At 37.2% G+C, this 18,306-nt stretch overlaps 1 protein-coding gene across 2 annotated transcripts in view; it reads left to right on the top strand.

Annotated features, from left to right (window-relative positions):
• GABRG2 (gamma-aminobutyric acid type A receptor subunit gamma2) overlaps positions 1 to 18,306 on the top strand; it is a 60,564-nt gene that overhangs the window by 36,310 nt on the left and 5,948 nt on the right. For both annotated transcript variants that reach the window (XM_085518829.1, XM_015876420.3), the window contains exon 7: positions 16,715 to 16,867. In XM_085518829.1, the coding sequence (XP_085374955.1) occupies positions 16,715 to 16,867 (153 nt within the window). The remainder of the gene's footprint in view (positions 1 to 16,714; positions 16,868 to 18,306) is intronic.

Genomic DNA, 18,306 nt, shown 5'->3' with positions numbered 1-18,306 from the left:
ACAGCTCCTGGACATTACATTCCAAACCAACTCAGAATAAAGCTACTCCAAGCAGACATCCCTGCTGAGCTTGTCAGCTTTGGAGTCCATCAGGATTAGCCACATCCCAGATATAATGCTGGGGTGAAGAAACCTCTCCTTCTTATCTCTTTCCTTGTGGCCTACCCTCTTCCTTGTGGTCACTTCCTGAAAAGTTTAAAATGGATTTTCATTTCACTGCATGATAGGAGATTTTACATATGGAGATTTAAATATAACAAATGAATAGTTCTGTGAGCAGAAGGCTTATTTTGTACCAGTTTGGATCTTGTGGCAGAATTCCCTACTGTCTAATGAACATGTAAATGCCAACTTAGCTTTTTCAGCAGCTGAAGCATTCCTCACAGGTGTTTGCTCTGTTTCTCTGGAGTATGATGAGAACCAAATTCATGCTTTAACCTTTCCTTGGAGAAGAAATGTATTGAGCAGTGGATGGTGAGCAGCACTGCAACATTATGTGACAACCTCACCGATCCCTCTACATGTATTTTTACACCTTGCAGCTTCTGCTTTAATAGTCATAATTGACCAGTGTGTTCAGAATTATAAATGTGAAGGTCCTGACATAGTATAACCTTGATTTCTCATACAGGAACAGGATAAAAGGTAATATGCATCTCTTCATATTACCAAGAACTTAAACAATATCAGTTTTGAGGCTCTAAAAAATGTCTATTCGCTCTTTGTTTCATTTTTAATTAAATTTCACAAGCCATTGTAATTTCAGCCCCCAGATGGGACTCAAGGTCTATGAGCAAAAATGCTGCAATGAGAATACTGGGAATTGAACTGAAACCAGGCAACAATTGAGAGCCTTCTGGAAATCTGAGTTTGCAGCCTAATCTTTGTAGGTTGAAAAATGAAAATCATTTTATGCTCAGCTCAGATAAACAATTCATAATGTAGTGTTTGTGTGATCAAAGAAATAGTAATATTCAAATAGTTGCTGAATGTTTGCATGAAAATTTTCTAGCGGACATAAAGAAATAAATCGAAAATGAGCAATATCTGTCTCTAATACCTCTGAATAAAAAGGAAATTCAGCTGAAACTAAAGTGAGAGTCATATAGAGAGTCTACCCTTCAGACTAGATTAGGTTAATGAAAGGACTTTCCATCTCTACTAGGTAAAATCAAAGACAAATGTATGATAATTACTAATTTTCTCATCTGAATGAAGTACCACAGGTACTACCCAAGCACAAAATTTGTAAGACATGACATAAAACTAAACATAAATGAATAAGTAGCCATTCAGAAAAGCGCAATAAGGACTAATATTTTAATACGGTAAAGTTGTAATTCTGAGGAATATAAACTGGAGGGATAAAAACTTCTTTTCTTCTTGATATAATTTCTTTTATAGCAGAATCTCAGTCCACACTCAGGATTGCTAACTCATGGTAGTACAACTAAGCAACAAACTGCATCATGTTCAGCTGCCTGGAGAACTTCCTTTACACTTGTGTTCATACTTCCAAACATTCACACTCCTTGGCAGGAAAGAATCTACATCATACAACAGACTTTTCAGTGATAAGACATCAATCATCTTCTTTTGAACTTATTCTACTACTATAAATAAAAAAAGAAATGTTTAAGATTCATGCAGCTGGGAACCCTTTGAGGTGCTATTTGAGAACAAGACTGCTGTCTTTTCCACAGTAAAAGCTAGTCTAAAAAATAAAATAATAATAAAAATAAAAAGACGGACTTCTTTTGAAGTATTTTAAATTCTCACTTAGCTCCACTTCCTCTCCCAGCTGCTGCATGCGCATAGAAAAGGTGAGGTGCTGGAAGGGCGTGGGGTTAATACAGCTGAACCCATAGGGCAGACTGCTGCTGATACAGCCTCTGGTACAGAGCATTACTGTGTTTGTGGGGTGGAAGTGATGATTTCCCAAAGGAAACTGGATGGCATTGCCATTGCCATATACCTTTCATGAGACTCATAAATCCCTTACAAAGCAAACATTGCTTTCCTAAGCATAAGGACTTCTTGTTACAATTTTATTATTTCATCCTTGTAGTAAATGGTGTAACTTCAAGTGATCAGAAGTACTCCATAGCAAGCTATCCCTGTGAGATAGAAATGACCGCTGTTTCATTTCTGCATGTAGCCTAACATCTCATCCCTCAAGTATTTTATGATAGCACCCTCCACAGAAAGATAAATGAGAAAAACAATGGGTGACTGGGGCGTGTTGAAGATTTTCTTGTGCTTAGACCAAGTTGCTGCCTTTTCTTTCTATGGAGTTACAAACACAGCAGCTATTTTTCTAGGAAACAGTCTGGTAGACTTTAAGAGACCTAGCTTCCAGCAACTACAACACCTATATGTAGGGTATGATCTAGCCCACGTGGCAAAGGGCAACTCAGAGGTGAGTGTCCTACAGCTTTCCAAATGCAACCTTCTCTGTATCCCACACAGCATTTTAGTTCCAGTATCGTCAGCATTTTTAAAAGGTTTATAGTAGGTATCATTTTCAAATGTTTTAAGAGGAAAGTTTTAGGAAGACACAACCCATAGGAATCACAATGTTATAACCTTACATTTTGGAAAAGATTAAGAGTTTGTACTTCGTGATCTGAAAACACACAGTGTGATGGTATTCACTCCCAAGGGAACCTGTTCTGTTGTAGCCATGAACATTATCCTGAATACGTCTATTTGAGAAATAAATAGATCCTCCAAAGTATCCTCTTGAAGAGGGCAAGTCATTAAAATACCTTATAGGATTTGAACTAGTGTGATTACACACATCTAGCTCTACCTTTATCCCTGCAAAGCTTGGTAACTTCAAGATGGTATCTGCAGTCTCTAAAGAATTTTTTTTTCATCCTAAGCTTGATCTCTTTGACTTCAAACAGTGCTACTAGTTATAAATTATTCATGTTTCAGAGCTATATCTTCTGAGACATGATCTACAAACTAAGCATTCTCTTCTCTTCATCTCCATTCTTCCCACCAGGCCTGTTGCATTCAGACCTGTGGCCTACCTGATGCTCATGCTAGGTAGTAGAGGTAATTTTAGAACACTGTCTCACTGTTTACCATTTTCCATTTTCTCGGATGATTTTTTAGTTCCTTGCATCAATGCATGATACCCACTTACTGAACTCTATGTTTGTCTGTTATTTTAACCACATCCTAGTTTGTTCTGCTCAGTGCCTTTATTTCTTCTTGTTCTCTGATAGCTGCAGAGATTCTGGATTTGACAGTTTTCCTTCCTCCATGGATTTTATTTTCTACCTAATGTCAATTACATCCCCATAAAAAGCTCAAGAGGTTAAAAATATACCCAGACATTTGCTATATCCTTTCTTAGCATATCAATAACTGCTCTGTTAGAGCTAGTTATTTCCATTCCATTTCCTCACCAATCACACTTTGGACTAGTTTGCAACACCTACTTTTGTCAGCGTATGTTTCTGCTGTGACATTAGCTGTGATTGTGAACAAGATTAATTTGCACATTGCTGAAAGCTTGCACCTGGTTTCCGTGAGACAAAATGCTCAAGAAACCAGAAACAATTTGGAATCTGTTCTCAGAGCAGTCACTGTCCTCAGGCAAATTGATAGCAGGGGAATGACTGCTACTGTTTACCTCTTAAGCACTCATCCACAGTAGCCTATTCAGAGGAACATCTCAAATTGGAATACTAATGTGTTTGTGGTATTTTTAATTAAAAATGTTCCAATTTGTCATTAAAAATAATATGATTGAAAATGTCTTATTTTTAATATTTCTAGATGTGAAATCTGAAGTAGCAAATTACTCCAGGTAGGCTGGCAGTCTCTTATAGCAAAAAATTGGATTTATCTACTTACATTCAAAAAAGAAAATGTGTCTCAAATTCTTCCATATTCCTTATTGGAAAAAATGCAGTTTTCAGGTCTATAATTTCCCAAAACATACACATGAATGGGAGCAGTCTTACCTGACATAGCAGGTTTGCATGTATGGAGAGATATAAGCACAGTTTATGTGGTAGAGAATGTTCTTATCTGAGTTAGTAGATGCTCGGAAAGAAGGTAAAGCAACAGGTTATCCTGAGACAAAAAACGCTGTAATCTCCATGCCTTGAACAGACCATGCAAGATAAAGAAAGCTGTATTGGTCTTCTGAACCAATATGGACCAATGGAAGTCCATAATAGCCACATTAAGCATATCTTCAGGTTTTCTATCCTTCAGATGAGAAAACTGATTTCTTTCAAGTCTCACCTGTTCTCTTAGTTCAAAAAGTGCTTTTCTAACCAATCTGAACTGTTAATTCTGCTATGAAGTGACACGAGCCAAATTGCTATGAAACAAGCTCAAATTTATGTATGAAGATATGTCTACATTGGCCAAATAGAACATATTCCCCCCAGAATGTGCAATCTCAAAGTATGAACTCATCATAGTCCACATTAATTTCTAGTAGTATTTGCACAGTTTAAATGCAACCAAACTCATTTTAAAATGAGAGTTAATCATAATTCAGCTTCAATTCCAGACAGTCACATACTACAATAAGAGGAAAAAGCCAAGTGCACTCCTGTGCAGCTTCACAAATGCCCTAAGATCATCTGTATATAGAAACTACTACTACTGCCTGTGGGTGTGGGACTCAGAACTGAAGGAACTTTCTATGTTGTGTGCATAGCAATGACATAAAATACTAGTTTTCCTTTTTCTCAGTCATTCCCATTAAATATTTTCACCTAAGTTCAAAGTAGAATCAGCCAGATGTTGTTCAAGCATACAGAGTTCAAACATTCCAAAACCTCCATGGGAAGAGAAATGGGTTAGGAGAAGAGAAACAGCTGTCTTATAGCCCTGAAGTTGTTTATTGAGGGTGCTGGACCTGAGATATCTTACTTGTTGCTTCAGTGTTCTAACTAAGAATTCACACAACCTGAGATATTGTTGGTCTGTGCTGCCTTTCAAGAATTCGGTTTATTTCTTATTATGTATTAGAGTTAGGTTCTTGTGCTCAAAGTCATCTTCTCTTATTACTGAGCTGCCTTAGCTCTCTGAAGCCCCTGACATTTGGTAGCTGATCACACTGAGCTCTGAAGAAAGTTAGTTTTGATCTGTGCTACTTTTGTTCCTTGATGTTCTGCCTTCCAGGATCTCATAGCTTGGCGAATTTTAGTTTTTTCTTGGTTACTTAGAATGGTTTCCTAGGGGTTTAAAATTAAATATTTGCTGATGAAATCTTCTAAAATATTTAAAGGATGACAAAAATAAGTGAAATTAAGGTTCTAAAATAAATATACTGCTGAAAGCCAAGCAATAAAGCATGTTGTGTTCCTCCCAGCATCCCTTGGGCTTTTTGTTTATCGTACTGTCTTTCTAGTGATCTCCCTGTGCATCCAGTGGAAGAAATGCTGGTGTTCAAGTGGTACTTTCTTTTATAAATATTTCTTTTGCTGGGGGGTTAAGACAGAATGAATCTGTGAAACCCATAGCTTCCCTGCAGAACTTTGCCTCCATGCACTCATGTCTTCTCTCCTCTGGAGAGGAAAAAGAAGAAAACATCAAGTGTTGTTGCAGCCCCAGGTTATGTAATACTGTCTCTTGGCTCTGAAAATAACTGGAAACATCAAGAGAAAAGATTAAATGTACTGTATCCTCAAATTCCTCTTCTCTCAGAATGAAAGGCCTTCAGAGGAATTCCAAAATGACCTTTGCCATGCAAGACAATTTAGGAAGATTTAAAGCAAACCCATGAAGCACTGCTGTATAAACTACATTAGTCCTGTGCAATCAATTCAGCAAGCAGAACATGCACAAAGCTTGTTAAACAGTGCTAATTTCAGGGTGTTCGTTAACAAGCCTGTAAGTCTGTTATTCAGATTGGAAATATTACATCATTCAATCTTCTACAGCTCATTTTATTTTCTTCTATATTTCCATTGATTTGTTATTTTTATTCTATCTTCTTCATGAAATAGGCTTGCAACTAGTTTTCTACCATTTCTGAAATTCTGAGAAGTCCAAAGGAGGGTACATAAATGCATGATAGGATGTGAACCTTCCTATTCAATCATGAGTAGTTCTGCCCATAGATTCATTCACTGACCACATCAGAGCTCTAAAGCGTAATGTCAGCTGGGATGAGAAAGTCTTACAAGTTAGCCCACCTAAGATCTGATTTACTTTGGGATCTTTTTGTCTCCCTTGCTTGACCATTGGGTTGATTTGTTCTCACAGGTACTTAGGTACACAGGTAGTTATCTCCTGTGTTTAAGAGAAGCCAGAGTTGGATACTGCCAGAAAAACGTGTATACCAGGGATCTATGATCTGGATACATTGAAATGAATTAAATACAATAAACCGTATTTCTTATTTGTTGACATTGCTGATCTCGCTGCATCTCAAAACCTTTCTTATAGCATGGACATGTCAAATATTCATTTTTTTATTCATAATTGAGTCCTTGCTTTAAATACATGTGGAACTATCAGCTCTTGGAGTGTCATTTTATTATTTATTTATTGAAGTGGACAGGCTTCACTTGGTCATTCAGAGAACCAGACAGGGGCACAGGATGCCTGTCTGTGCCAGGCATAGCAAGTTTTATAGCAGAACAGCATCCAAACTGCTTATGTTACTTGGAAATTGTGGCTATCTGCTTTCTCATTTTACTCGAAATATTGTTCAGCCTCACATTTGCTCATCTATTTGTTCCTATTTCCAACCACAGTACATCAGACAAGTTATTTAGAAACCCAACCTCTTCTAACTGCCCAGAGATGAGATGCTGAGCTGGGCTAACACTTCCTGGGGAAGAGAGAATTTGGAAAGGGAGCAGAAGGTTCTTTAATTTGCAGATTATTTACACACTGGCACTTAATGACTCCCTCACAGCAGTTGCAATCTATTACATCATGCTGCTGCCACATCTGAACACTAATCCCGCACAATAAAAATCCTCCTGCATTTGCCAATGCCACTGTACTAGTTTACCTGACTTCTAACAAATACCCAAAAACAAATGCAAAAACAAAACATCTCCAACCAGAAAAAAAACAAACAAGCAAACATATAAATTAAAAACAACAACAACAACAACTAAAAAGGCTCTGTATCATACATTTTTCTTTCAAAACTGTAGCATTTGTGGACAGAGTCACAGAAACATACAGAATTTTGCCTCCATTCATGCACAGCAATATTTTTCAGCAACAAAATTTGTTAGGGTGAAGCGTATCTCTGTGAGTTCAAAGGGAAGGTGGGAACAACAATAATAGATTTTAATTACCACCTAGAGTCATTACATTCTTTCCTTCTATAATTAGAAACTAATGAGAAGTGGAACAACTCTGTCAATCAGAGAAAACAGCACAGAACAGTGGAACGAGCGGCCAGGGACCAAAAGAAACTCAGAACTGTGGTCAGAAAGTCACGTCATGCATAATGACATTCCACTTGGTTGGATATCTATAACGATTCATCTCATTTTGCAGGAATTTCATCAGCTGGGGTTGTCATTTCACACAAACACAAATTCCAGCTCCTCTCCCCTGATCCTGCTGGAAATCAAGGTGTTTGACGTCAGACACATCCACACACAGACATACATGTGTTACTCTATAAAAACAGAAAAAAAGAAGAGGAAATCTCCTCCAGCCTTCCACCCTGCTGTTCAATGTAGTTAGGATTCAGCCTTTGGAATTTAAATTGAAAACCAGGCTTGCAGCTATCTGAATCCCAGAGATAATCTTATATAAATGGACTATAGAACAAGCTTTGTGAAAGTCTTAATGTTGTTTTACCCCATTACATAATCAAGCTATAATCATGGCTTAGAAATGGATATTTAGAATTGGGGTGGAAGTCACTTAGTACAGCTGCCACGCTGGATCAGCGATGACCATGAATCGCCTTGTCCTTTATGTAACACCCAGGCACAGAAAGCACCAGCAGTCAGGTAGAAAATGAGACTGCTTCCAAGTGCTTCAAGTCTGTTGCAAGGAAATATCTACAATGCCATTGCAGATTTTCTTTCGTTCTTTGCCCCAGAGGCTAAACATTCACTGTATTTTATTTCACATCATGACTTCCTATGACACAATACTGGTATTTCACTGCTAAATCTCAGAGGGAAAGAGAACGTTGAGCAGTTTTGAAAAGGAAAAGACCTAATTATTTTCTGAAGCTGTCTGGCACTTATGCATTTCAAAAATGAGTTGATGAAAGAATCTAAAATTGTAAAGTACAGAAGAAATGAAAGGGTACCTAGGAAAGAATGAAATAATGAGAAGGGGTCATGGTCAGATATCTGTGGTACTGACTCCCCCTTTTCCCCAGAGTCTTTTATTTTACCTGTCTGTGGAAAGCAATACATCTCATAATTATCAGCTTATGATCAGCACTATGATCTGCCTTTATGAAAATTCACTCAAGTGCCCCTGTGATCAAATATTTTGGCCAAAATGATTTTACTGTGATATATGAAAAAGCATAATGCAAAGATGAGTTAATGTCATCATCTCTTCCTTTAACAAATAACCAGCCTTTGAAGCACTGTTTCCATTTGTGCAGGTCTAGGCAAACCTAAGGGCTTTCTGTTCTGAAGTAAGAAAGAAAGATCAAAAATATGTGATATTAGATGTTATACAAAAGAGAAATTTGTGTAGGTTAAATATAGATCCACACAAAAAATTCTGTGCTTAGAAAGGAATATTATGTTTTTCTTATATTGCAGTAACATCACAAGACATCTCACTGACCTCTTACCCCTAACAAAACAATAAATGCTAGCAAGAATTCCAAACACAGACCCTGTCAAGGCAAGAAAAGAGATGGAAACAAAAGCACAGAAATGAGTACACCAATCTTAAACTATTTACGTGATATTTCATTCTAGATTAAAGCTGCACTGTGCAATGTAGCCCACAGTCTGACACTGGCCTGGTTTGGAAGAGACCTGAGTCCCATCTTCTGTTGTCCCTTCTCCTGCCTGCCCTGGGGACAGCAGTCTGTTCCAATCACTACTAAGCACCAGAGCTCAGCTGCCATTGCTTTTCTGACATGAAAAAGAAAAGGATTTTCCCATGTTTTACCAGTTCTTTTTGACTGTTTGCCCTGCTGCCCTCCAGTATTTCAGAAGTGGGAGTACACATAATGGACAAGAAGTCAGTCATTTTGCAGGCAATTTAATTACCAATTAGTTATTTATTATTACCACAGAAATATTTATTATTATCATTATAATTTTTTTTAAAATAATATTGCTATCATTTTATTTATTACTATTAAAGCCCATTCAGTTCAAACTCTCCTGCCATAGGCATGGTAACCCACACCAGATCAGGCTGCCCAGGATCCCATCCAACCTGCCATTGAGCACCTCCAGGATGGAGCATCCACAGCTTCTCTGGGCAGCCTGTGCCAGTGCCTCACTGTCATCTGAACAAAGAATTTATTCTAATGACGAATCTAAATCTGCCCTCTTAGAGTTTAAAGACATTGCTGCCTGTCCCCCCCCACCAAGTTCTTTAGGCCTCTTTTAAGTACTGGAAGGCTGTAGTGTGGTCTCCCTGGAGCCTTCTCTTCTCCAGGCTGAACAAGCCCAGCTCCCTCAGCCTGTCGTCATAAGAGAAGTGCTCCAACCCTCTGAGCATCCTCATGGGCTCCTCTGGGAGAAGAATATTTGCATAAAAATGGCACCAAGCCCAGCCCTTTTTTAAAAAAAAAATGGATGCATTTAGAATCTCTTTTGGTCCCATTTGCCAATATTGTTATAATCAGTAATTGTCTAAAAAAAAATTGGATTTTTAAGAACTAGAGAGAATTAGAATCTCATGTGGATTTGGTAGGATTTAAGTATACACCTCCAGTTCAGATACTTACAGCACTGAATCAATACACAGTCAGATGCAATTCTGCCAGCTCTAGAAAAGTAACAGATGGTTTTCATATATTCTAGAAATCTGAGCACCTCAGCCAATGTCCCATTTGTGTCTGGGAACATCTTGTTTTATGCGCGGGTAAATCGTCACAGAAACCAATCAGTGACAAAGGCCTTTCAATTACCTTGAGTACTGACAGCAATGAACTGATCGCTACAATTGCTCTGTACCATTAAACTTCCATTTACCTGTTCATTCTTTAAAAAGAGAAACAAAGAAAACAATAAAAGAAAGCAGCATTAGCTGTGATCTCCTCCTCACTGAAAATGAGACCTCTGGCCATGTTAACAGTAAAAGAGAGAGAGAACAAGGATGTTTCTATTACTTATTTATGAGGAAAAGAAAATAAATTCTGCTGCTGTGGTTGTTCTTCATTAACAATTTATGCGGTTTATACACTCATTACGTGTAGCACAAAGGTGATATTCCTCTGGTAATATTTCTTTCATACAAAAATTGGTTTTATTCATACAAGTGTTGCTGTATTAACACAGCCGTAGAAGTCAGTTATGCCATTTGAGTGTTTGTATAAATCAAATGGAGAATAATCACAGCAACTGTTATGATTTAGTTTTCCATGGGCAGACACGGAAACGCTGCTCATTTCCAATCTGTGGTGACAGTGCCCTCCTGTGGCATGACTTTATTTTTTTTTTGCCTTTTTCCTATCCAGAGACAGCAGCTAAGCACAGTTTTCCATATATAATGAGCCATTTATGTACTCGTTTATAAGTTAATTGAAAAAACCTTCCATTTCTATCTATATTTCTATTTGTATGGTTTTCCAAATAAATCTTCCATTTGGTTTCTGTTTAAGATTAGGAGAGAAAATCAACAGTGGAAATCTGGGCAGCTGGTGTATGTCTGGGTCTCTATACACCATGTGGATGCTGTTGGCTGCATAAACAAAATTGTGCCTGTTAGTTACTGTATAAACAGGGACTTATGGTAAATCCCAGTGGCTAGTCATTTGAGCAGTCCTTGAAGAAGAAATGATGGCCTGTAGGGATAATTCTGGGGGAATTTGGCTCATATGTTACTATCTTTTTTTTTTTTTTTTTTTTCTTTTTTTTTCCCCAATATTATGTAGCTACTTGATGATAGAATCCTTTTTCTGCCAGATATTGATGCATCATCAATATTCTGCTATGGAATTTATTTTCTCCCCAGATTTTTGCATTTCAAGCATGAAAAGTACAAAATCATAAGTACTATCAAGAATTACTAAAGCACTCATGAATTTTTCACACTGTTATACCCTAGTACAAATATTCAAGATAACCAAAATACTGAAGGAAATTCATGTTCAGTCCCTGTGATACAGTACTCCAGTTCCTGAGGGAGAATTGCTCCTATGCTATGGAGTCGGCACCAAGTGAAGAGCTCTTGCTCTGTATACTTTCATCACATAGAGAATTTCTGGAGATTTTAGCTATTATCCTGTCTGATGGAACAAAGAAAGTATGAGGAGAACAGAGACACCTCACTGTGTGGGTGTCCATCTCTTTTTGCTGCATCCTTCATAGCAGTGTGTGGTTTGGTAGGCAGCAGAGGCAGCACAAGGCTTATCAGAAACAAAGTCTCAGAAAAATTCCCAAGCAACTGCCTATACCTATGGACACATGGGTTGTTTTCTAATCTGTTAGAAAGATTTCCACACAAATGCCATCATGTAAAAAGGCCAGACCTTCGCTTAACTGAATTTCCTTGCTAGAAGCTCTGTATATTTAACAGGAGTGAAACACTGAATTTTATCCACTCCAAAACTATCTATGGGAATGATCTGAAATGATACATATGGGTAACTCGAATGGGTTGCCAATATAAAACCTTTAAAGCTCTTCTGAAGTTTTTTTGTAATTTAAACTGGTGGTTTAAAACAACAGAAAATGGGATCCTATAATAGTAAGGGAGAGGCAATCTGAGCTGCAAGTGTTGCTACCTGAACTATAATTAAGACACCAATTTCATGTGATGTTAGAAAGCTGTTCTTTTCTCTAGCATTTGTACAAGCTTCCAAATAGGTTTAGAGAACAAATTAGAGTCTTGTTGCCCCAGTACCTCTCACACTGCACAGTCACTTAAACATGCATTACTAATAGGTATAATTTCCCCCTCACTTTGCACAGGTATAACTGATTCCACAAGTGGGATGTAGTGAAGGATCACACCCACTGTGCTGATTAAATCAGCTAAGTGCAATGTACATCTCCCCCTGGCTGCACTTCCTGGCACAACTAATTCCTTCTATTGAACCTTTGGGAATTAGGCCAGGACATATGCACAGATGGTTCCTCAAATCAGGAATTCACTTCCCCTTATGTCTAACTGAGCCAGAATCTGAGTACTCGAATCGCTATATTACACAAGTATATGAAATGAAGTGTGTCAAGTGCCCACTCACTGTGTTGAGTCTGTGTAAATTAGAATGGCATAGCGCTGCTTGAAAAAAATCCCGCTTATAAGGGCTTACAGAAGTCATGATCATTGGGCATTGATGGAATATTGACCTCCATTTCAAAATATCTCCTGCTTTATAGATGTGAATTTAGGCCCACACAGTTTCTCTATATGTAACAAGGATTTTTGCCACTAAGAGAAATCCCTGCCTTCCAATTAGGAGCAGCATCATGGAGAAGCTTTGCCTCAAGTCAGAATCCTGCCTCACGATCTGATCTTCAGAATATAAACAGCAGGAATATGCACTTAGTAGAAAATGTGGTATGAGTATTTATACATGAATATAAGCATGATCTGAAGAACAGTTTCCCAAGGGACTGCATTCTGGTTAAAAATTTAAATAGATGTTACTGAAGAAACTGTTGAACTGATTATCATATCTGTAGACTACATCTAGCTATCTATATATACTGACATAGAGGAATGGAAGATATATACATATTCATAGGGTGGAGGGGAGAGAGAAACGATGTCTAAATATATTAAGGATGACTTGTGCTCTTCAATGTAAGAAGATTATTTTTGCCAGGGAAATACTGTATTTCCTTAACAGTAAAAAACACTAGGTATTTTCTAGACACATATAACAATGTATATAAACCATAGAATGGGTAGGACTGTAATATTTCTAGTGAAAAGCTAAAATAATCCAACCTTATCTAATTAGAGTGCCAAACATTAAGTACTTAGGTATGTCCTGTCACAAAGAAGCTGCCAGGTTACATTATCATTCATTTCCAGAAAAGTCCAGAAGTATATCAGTCTTCCAAACAACAATCTGGCAGTCTGAGAACCTCCATAGCCACAGTAGGCAACATTGGATAGAGAAGAACCAGAACTCAGGGAACAAGGATGAGGTAATAATGAAAAAAATAACAATTTACCAAGTGAGAACTAGTGAATAACACTGTGCTAAGTATCAATTCTGGTCATTTTTAACTAAAATAGTGTCTTAGCTTGACAGCTTCATGCAGGCATCACACCAGGAGTGAAAATCACCTCAGGCACAAAGATAATCTGAAAATGACATAGTGTTTTAGCTGGCCCCAACTAAAGAACAGAGAAGACCATGAATAAAGTCAGAAATAAAACAAATATGAATAAAAACAGTGCTGAGGCAAGATTCCATTTTAAGAGGTTACGGTTTTAAGTCATGAAAAGTGGGATTAAAGCAAAGTACTGCCAAGTCTATGTCTCACAGAGGGCTTAATATACTTTACCTTTTGTATGTACATTTTCTGACAACTGGTATTAGGTCCTAAATTGTACATCTTTGGTATTTCATTACTTTGAATGCTTCTGTAGCATTTTGTATTTGATCATTTCCAGAGTACATGCCTTAATTTAAACCACACGTCTTGAAGGCCAGCTGTTACATCATTACATTGCTTGTATAGGCAACATTTAGCACCACACTTCTCTGGGGCAATCTTGCTTTCCTTACTGCTTTATTTATAATTGTTCATATTACTCAAAGGCTGGAGGAAATATTGAATACATTACAGAATTATTGGCTTGCCTCATCACACAGCCTTTCCTACAATATACTGGTGAAAAATCATCAGTCCATCCCCCTTCCCAAAATCCCAACCAAGGAATATAAGTAATAAAAATTTGTCACTCTGGTTTTAATGTTATTCCTTTCTCTAGTAAGATTTCCTGAAGTAGTGGAATTTACTCCACAGCACAACATTTACAGCACTAATAGGCTTTCAGATTAGAAAGCAACATGTAATTTTAATAGAATTTACATAAACTTAATAGTTATTCAGACTGGACAACTCTGAGCTGCCGGGCAAGTTATACTGGGTGCTCAAGTCCTACTCACTTTGCAAAAATCTTAAAGCTTGTCAAGAATATAGAGGTTTATTTAGTTGAGCTTCCTGTAGAATGTTTGAGATTCTACAAGGTGTGAAAATAAGGTCTGCCAAAATAGTGCTGTGGGTTTTGCTACAAGTATCAGAAACCGACAAAAAGTGTTTCCCTTCAATATGGTTCTGCAGTGGCTAGAATTATTTACATACAGATGCATTAGAAAAGACAGGCCTTACATGAAGAAAAGTTATTAACATTTGTGAGAGAATGAAATCATCTAGAACAAATACATCACTTTCTAGATTTTAGAACACGTAGAAATATGTTATTTCTAATTGGTTAGGAAGATCAGTATTAAAAAACAAAACAAAATAAAAAAAAGCAGTAGGAATTGTGTTCAACAGTATAGAAAATTCTTCCACCTGGATTGTCTCTGGTTTGTGTAGCAAAAGCTGTGTTGGGACACTGCTGTCACTGTGTGTAAATGGACTGTCCTCAGAGAGTGTCATTGAGATGACAGAGATTTCAAAGTAATGACTCATTGCTGCAGAATGGATCAAGGCCTTCACACGTTAGTTAGCATTTTAAAAGCTCATGTGCATTACATTTTGAACAAAATATGTGTTTAATTTAAATAAGTGCATAAAATGTAAAAATATTAGTGTAATAGTTTGCGATACAAAAAACACTACTTCCATTAAAAGAAACAGCTAAATAAATCTCAGTGGAGACCAGATAATCTCCACCAAGTTTCCTAGGGAAAACAGTAAAACACTGTTTGTGAAAATCATCTAAAAAACTGAAAGACTGGAGTTACTTCCTCTTTCTGATATAAACGCATACTTGTGTGTTATTCACACCACTTGGTGCAGTTGCACACATGGTTATTGCAGAAGGAGTCTCTGCACGAAGTCTTTGCAGCACACCCCAGTCTGGGTCAGCTGGATTTACTGTTCATTTTGCCAGTATTGGTGCCAAGCTGTAGATTTGGCTCTAACACCTTTGAACAGCAGTGCTGTCTACTATACTAGATTGTGTTATTTTCTGTTCTATTGAGTAAAAGATCCTACAAGGCATGAGCGATAAAACCAACAAAACAGACAAACAGACGCGCCCAAGTACAGGACAAAAATTATGGGCAAAAAAATATGAAAGAAGAAGTTAACTAGGATCTGATATATCTGCTCAGCTACTCCCCAGGATGGTCTGCTGCAGCTGCAACTCAAAAAGAAGCAAGAACAGAGAGAAAATAACCAAATTTTATTTTGGTTCTGAGCTAATCTTTTCTAACTTTTTATGTTGTCACATATTTTTGGCTTTATATTTCCCATCTCTACTTTCTGGTAATTTGTTGATTCACTAAAGCAATACAGTAACACTGAACATGAAGACAGCCTTTTCCCTGAGACTGTTTGCTTTGAAGTAACACAACTACTGCTTTAAGTTATCTTGACAATAATGCAGAAGGGGAAAAAATAAATGGTTTTGAAAAACCCATGTTAAGAAATTGGTTGCCCAAACTGATAAAATAGACATTCTCCAGGAAGTTAGTAGATTTACTACAGAGATGAAGAATGAGGCTGACTTCAGTCCTTGTGCTCCTGGTCAATGTTGTTTAGCACATAAAATACACATGTAAGACAAGTTTATCTTATTAAGATTAAGGGGGTAATCAAACAACATCTACTTGTTGAAACTGGTTGCTCATGATCAATCAGATCTTCCTGTAAGTCCCAAATAGACAATTTGCTTTTTAAGTTTCTAGTTTCCTTATAAAGCAATGAAATTAAAAGCCAGTTAATCCCTGCTGTATGGACATTGATATTGGAGGGAAAAAAAAGGAAAAAAAATAAGCACCAGCTGAAAAATGATCTCTGAAGTTTCTTCTGTGACTAAATTCAAATGGATTCTTATGGGATAAATGAAAATTTTAATCATATCTGAAAACAGAGCTTTCTCTGTTAAGGAGCAGTACTGATCTAAGGAGAACATACATTAGCCACAGAGTCTCTTAGATATCTCCGGGAAAGCATCTTACTCTGGATTTGCAAACCCTCTTCTGTTTGAGTTTGGGAATTATCTCTGGACCACATTTCATAGAATTGCAATGAAGTATTTTGCAGCCTGGGGTTTTGCAGTTCTTTTGCAATCAAGATTTCCCAGGAGTGCTCTAATCTGAAGCAAAGATGAAATCCAGGGGTTTTTTTTTTAGCTTAGAAGAAATACATCAAAATCTGAAGCTTTGCTTTATTCCTGAATCCTGAAGAGAAGTATCTACGCATCTGCAAGATGTGATGAAGTGGTAAATTAGAAGCCTGCTGTGCTATGCAAATAGATTACCCTTGAAATCTGAAATTCAGGTTACATAAGTGAACATGCATGACTTTCATATATACTTCAGGCATAGAATAGGAAAGTCCTAGACAACATCTAGAAATTCTATGACCTTATTTTACACATTATTCTACTTCAGTATCTTTTTATTTTACAGGAGACTATGTAGTCATGTCTGTTTACTTTAACCTGAGCAGGAGAATGGGTTATTTCACTATTCAGACCTACATTCCCTGCACACTTATTGTTGTGTTGTCCTGGGTCTCCTTCTGGATTAACAAGGATGCGGTTCCAGCCAGAACATCACTGGGTGAGTTGTTTTACTTCCTTATTCTATTCAGCATTATGATGCTAAACTGACACCAGTTTCTAAATGCAAGAGGGGAGAATTTAATATAACTTCCTCCCATTTAGAATAATGTAATCACTTCCAAGGAGTAACAGCACTTAGACCATATTTCTCTCTCTTCCATTTAACCATGTCACAACCTAAGCTAGGAGTACTGGAGATCATCTCCAATAAAATCTTTTGCTTCTTTTCTGATCGCCCTTTCCGATTTTTTAATAAACATCAAAAAGAATTGAATAAATACCACAAAAGAAACAATCTCTCTGGCTGTGTGATGCAGTGGTGGAAAGTGAGGAATGTGGTACCAGCCTTCAGAGGTCAAATGTGTCCTTCAGACCACAAACTCAACTGAATTTGCCCATATCTAAAAGGGGAAATGCAATTAATCTGAATTAGCACTTTCTACACAGTTAGCAGCTCTGACAAAAATAAAGGAGCTACCAAGTTCAGCCCCCTCACACAAACCAGATGTATCTGTAAGAACTAGCAGTGCAGAAACCCAACTATGGAGATAGAAACACTGTTTTCTACTTTGGAATTAAATTGGTGCTACTTACAATTGTTTTAGTTTTTCCTTCTGCATTTTCATTTCCTCGCAGAACTACAGAACAGAGCACTGGAGGGAGGGAAAGCATTTTCATTACAGATTTCCCTTGAAAGAAATACAGGAGTAGAGGACCAACAGCCCCAAGACATAATGCTTTAAATGTTTTATTGCTTTTTTTCACTCTCTCTAAAACAAGGACATAAAATGTACTTTAAAGTATAAAACGAATAAAGGCATTCAGCTGTTATTTTTGTTTTTGCTTAGACATACAATCTAGACCAGTCTTTCTGTTGAGAACTTGACTATTCATACCTCTGAGATAAAATCAGTGGTTATGAAATTTGCCATAAAAATATGATGAATTTTAACTGTTCTGATGCATTTTTAATGTTATTTACACCATGGGACAGGGAATAGTCTTCTGAAAGGAGAAGGGAAGGTGATGCATATCCTAGTACTTCTTGGTTATGAGCTACAGTCAGTTCTGAAGACCAGAGGAGGCACTGCTGAGAGAAATCTGACCTCACAGTGTGACAACAGTATGGAGTCCTGAAAGGCTCTCTTCCAGCTTTAGTTGCAAGAAATTGCTTAAATAAGCAGCAACAGAGAATTTGTGTGGGAATTTGGGGATAGTATTTTTACTTACAACAAGAATGCATTAATGTAAGAGAAAGGAAACAAAGTCATGCTTACATGGCACATATACAAATAAACGCACAATTTGACCTTAAAATTAAATTTTCATCTGGATTACATGCTTCCTTAAGAATTTTCATAATTTCTATCATCTCATATAATGACTGCAAATGCATTTCTTACTGGCATTGTTGCCACTACTGATACAAATTCCATA

The sequence above is a fragment of the Coturnix japonica genome, chromosome 18, assembly GCF_054131305.1.
Source record: "Coturnix japonica strain WE chromosome 18, WE-NBRP24, whole genome shotgun sequence".
In the NCBI taxonomy this organism is placed as follows: domain Eukaryota; kingdom Metazoa; phylum Chordata; class Aves; order Galliformes; family Phasianidae; genus Coturnix; species Coturnix japonica.
This window is presented reverse-complemented; position numbering and strand designations above follow the sequence as displayed.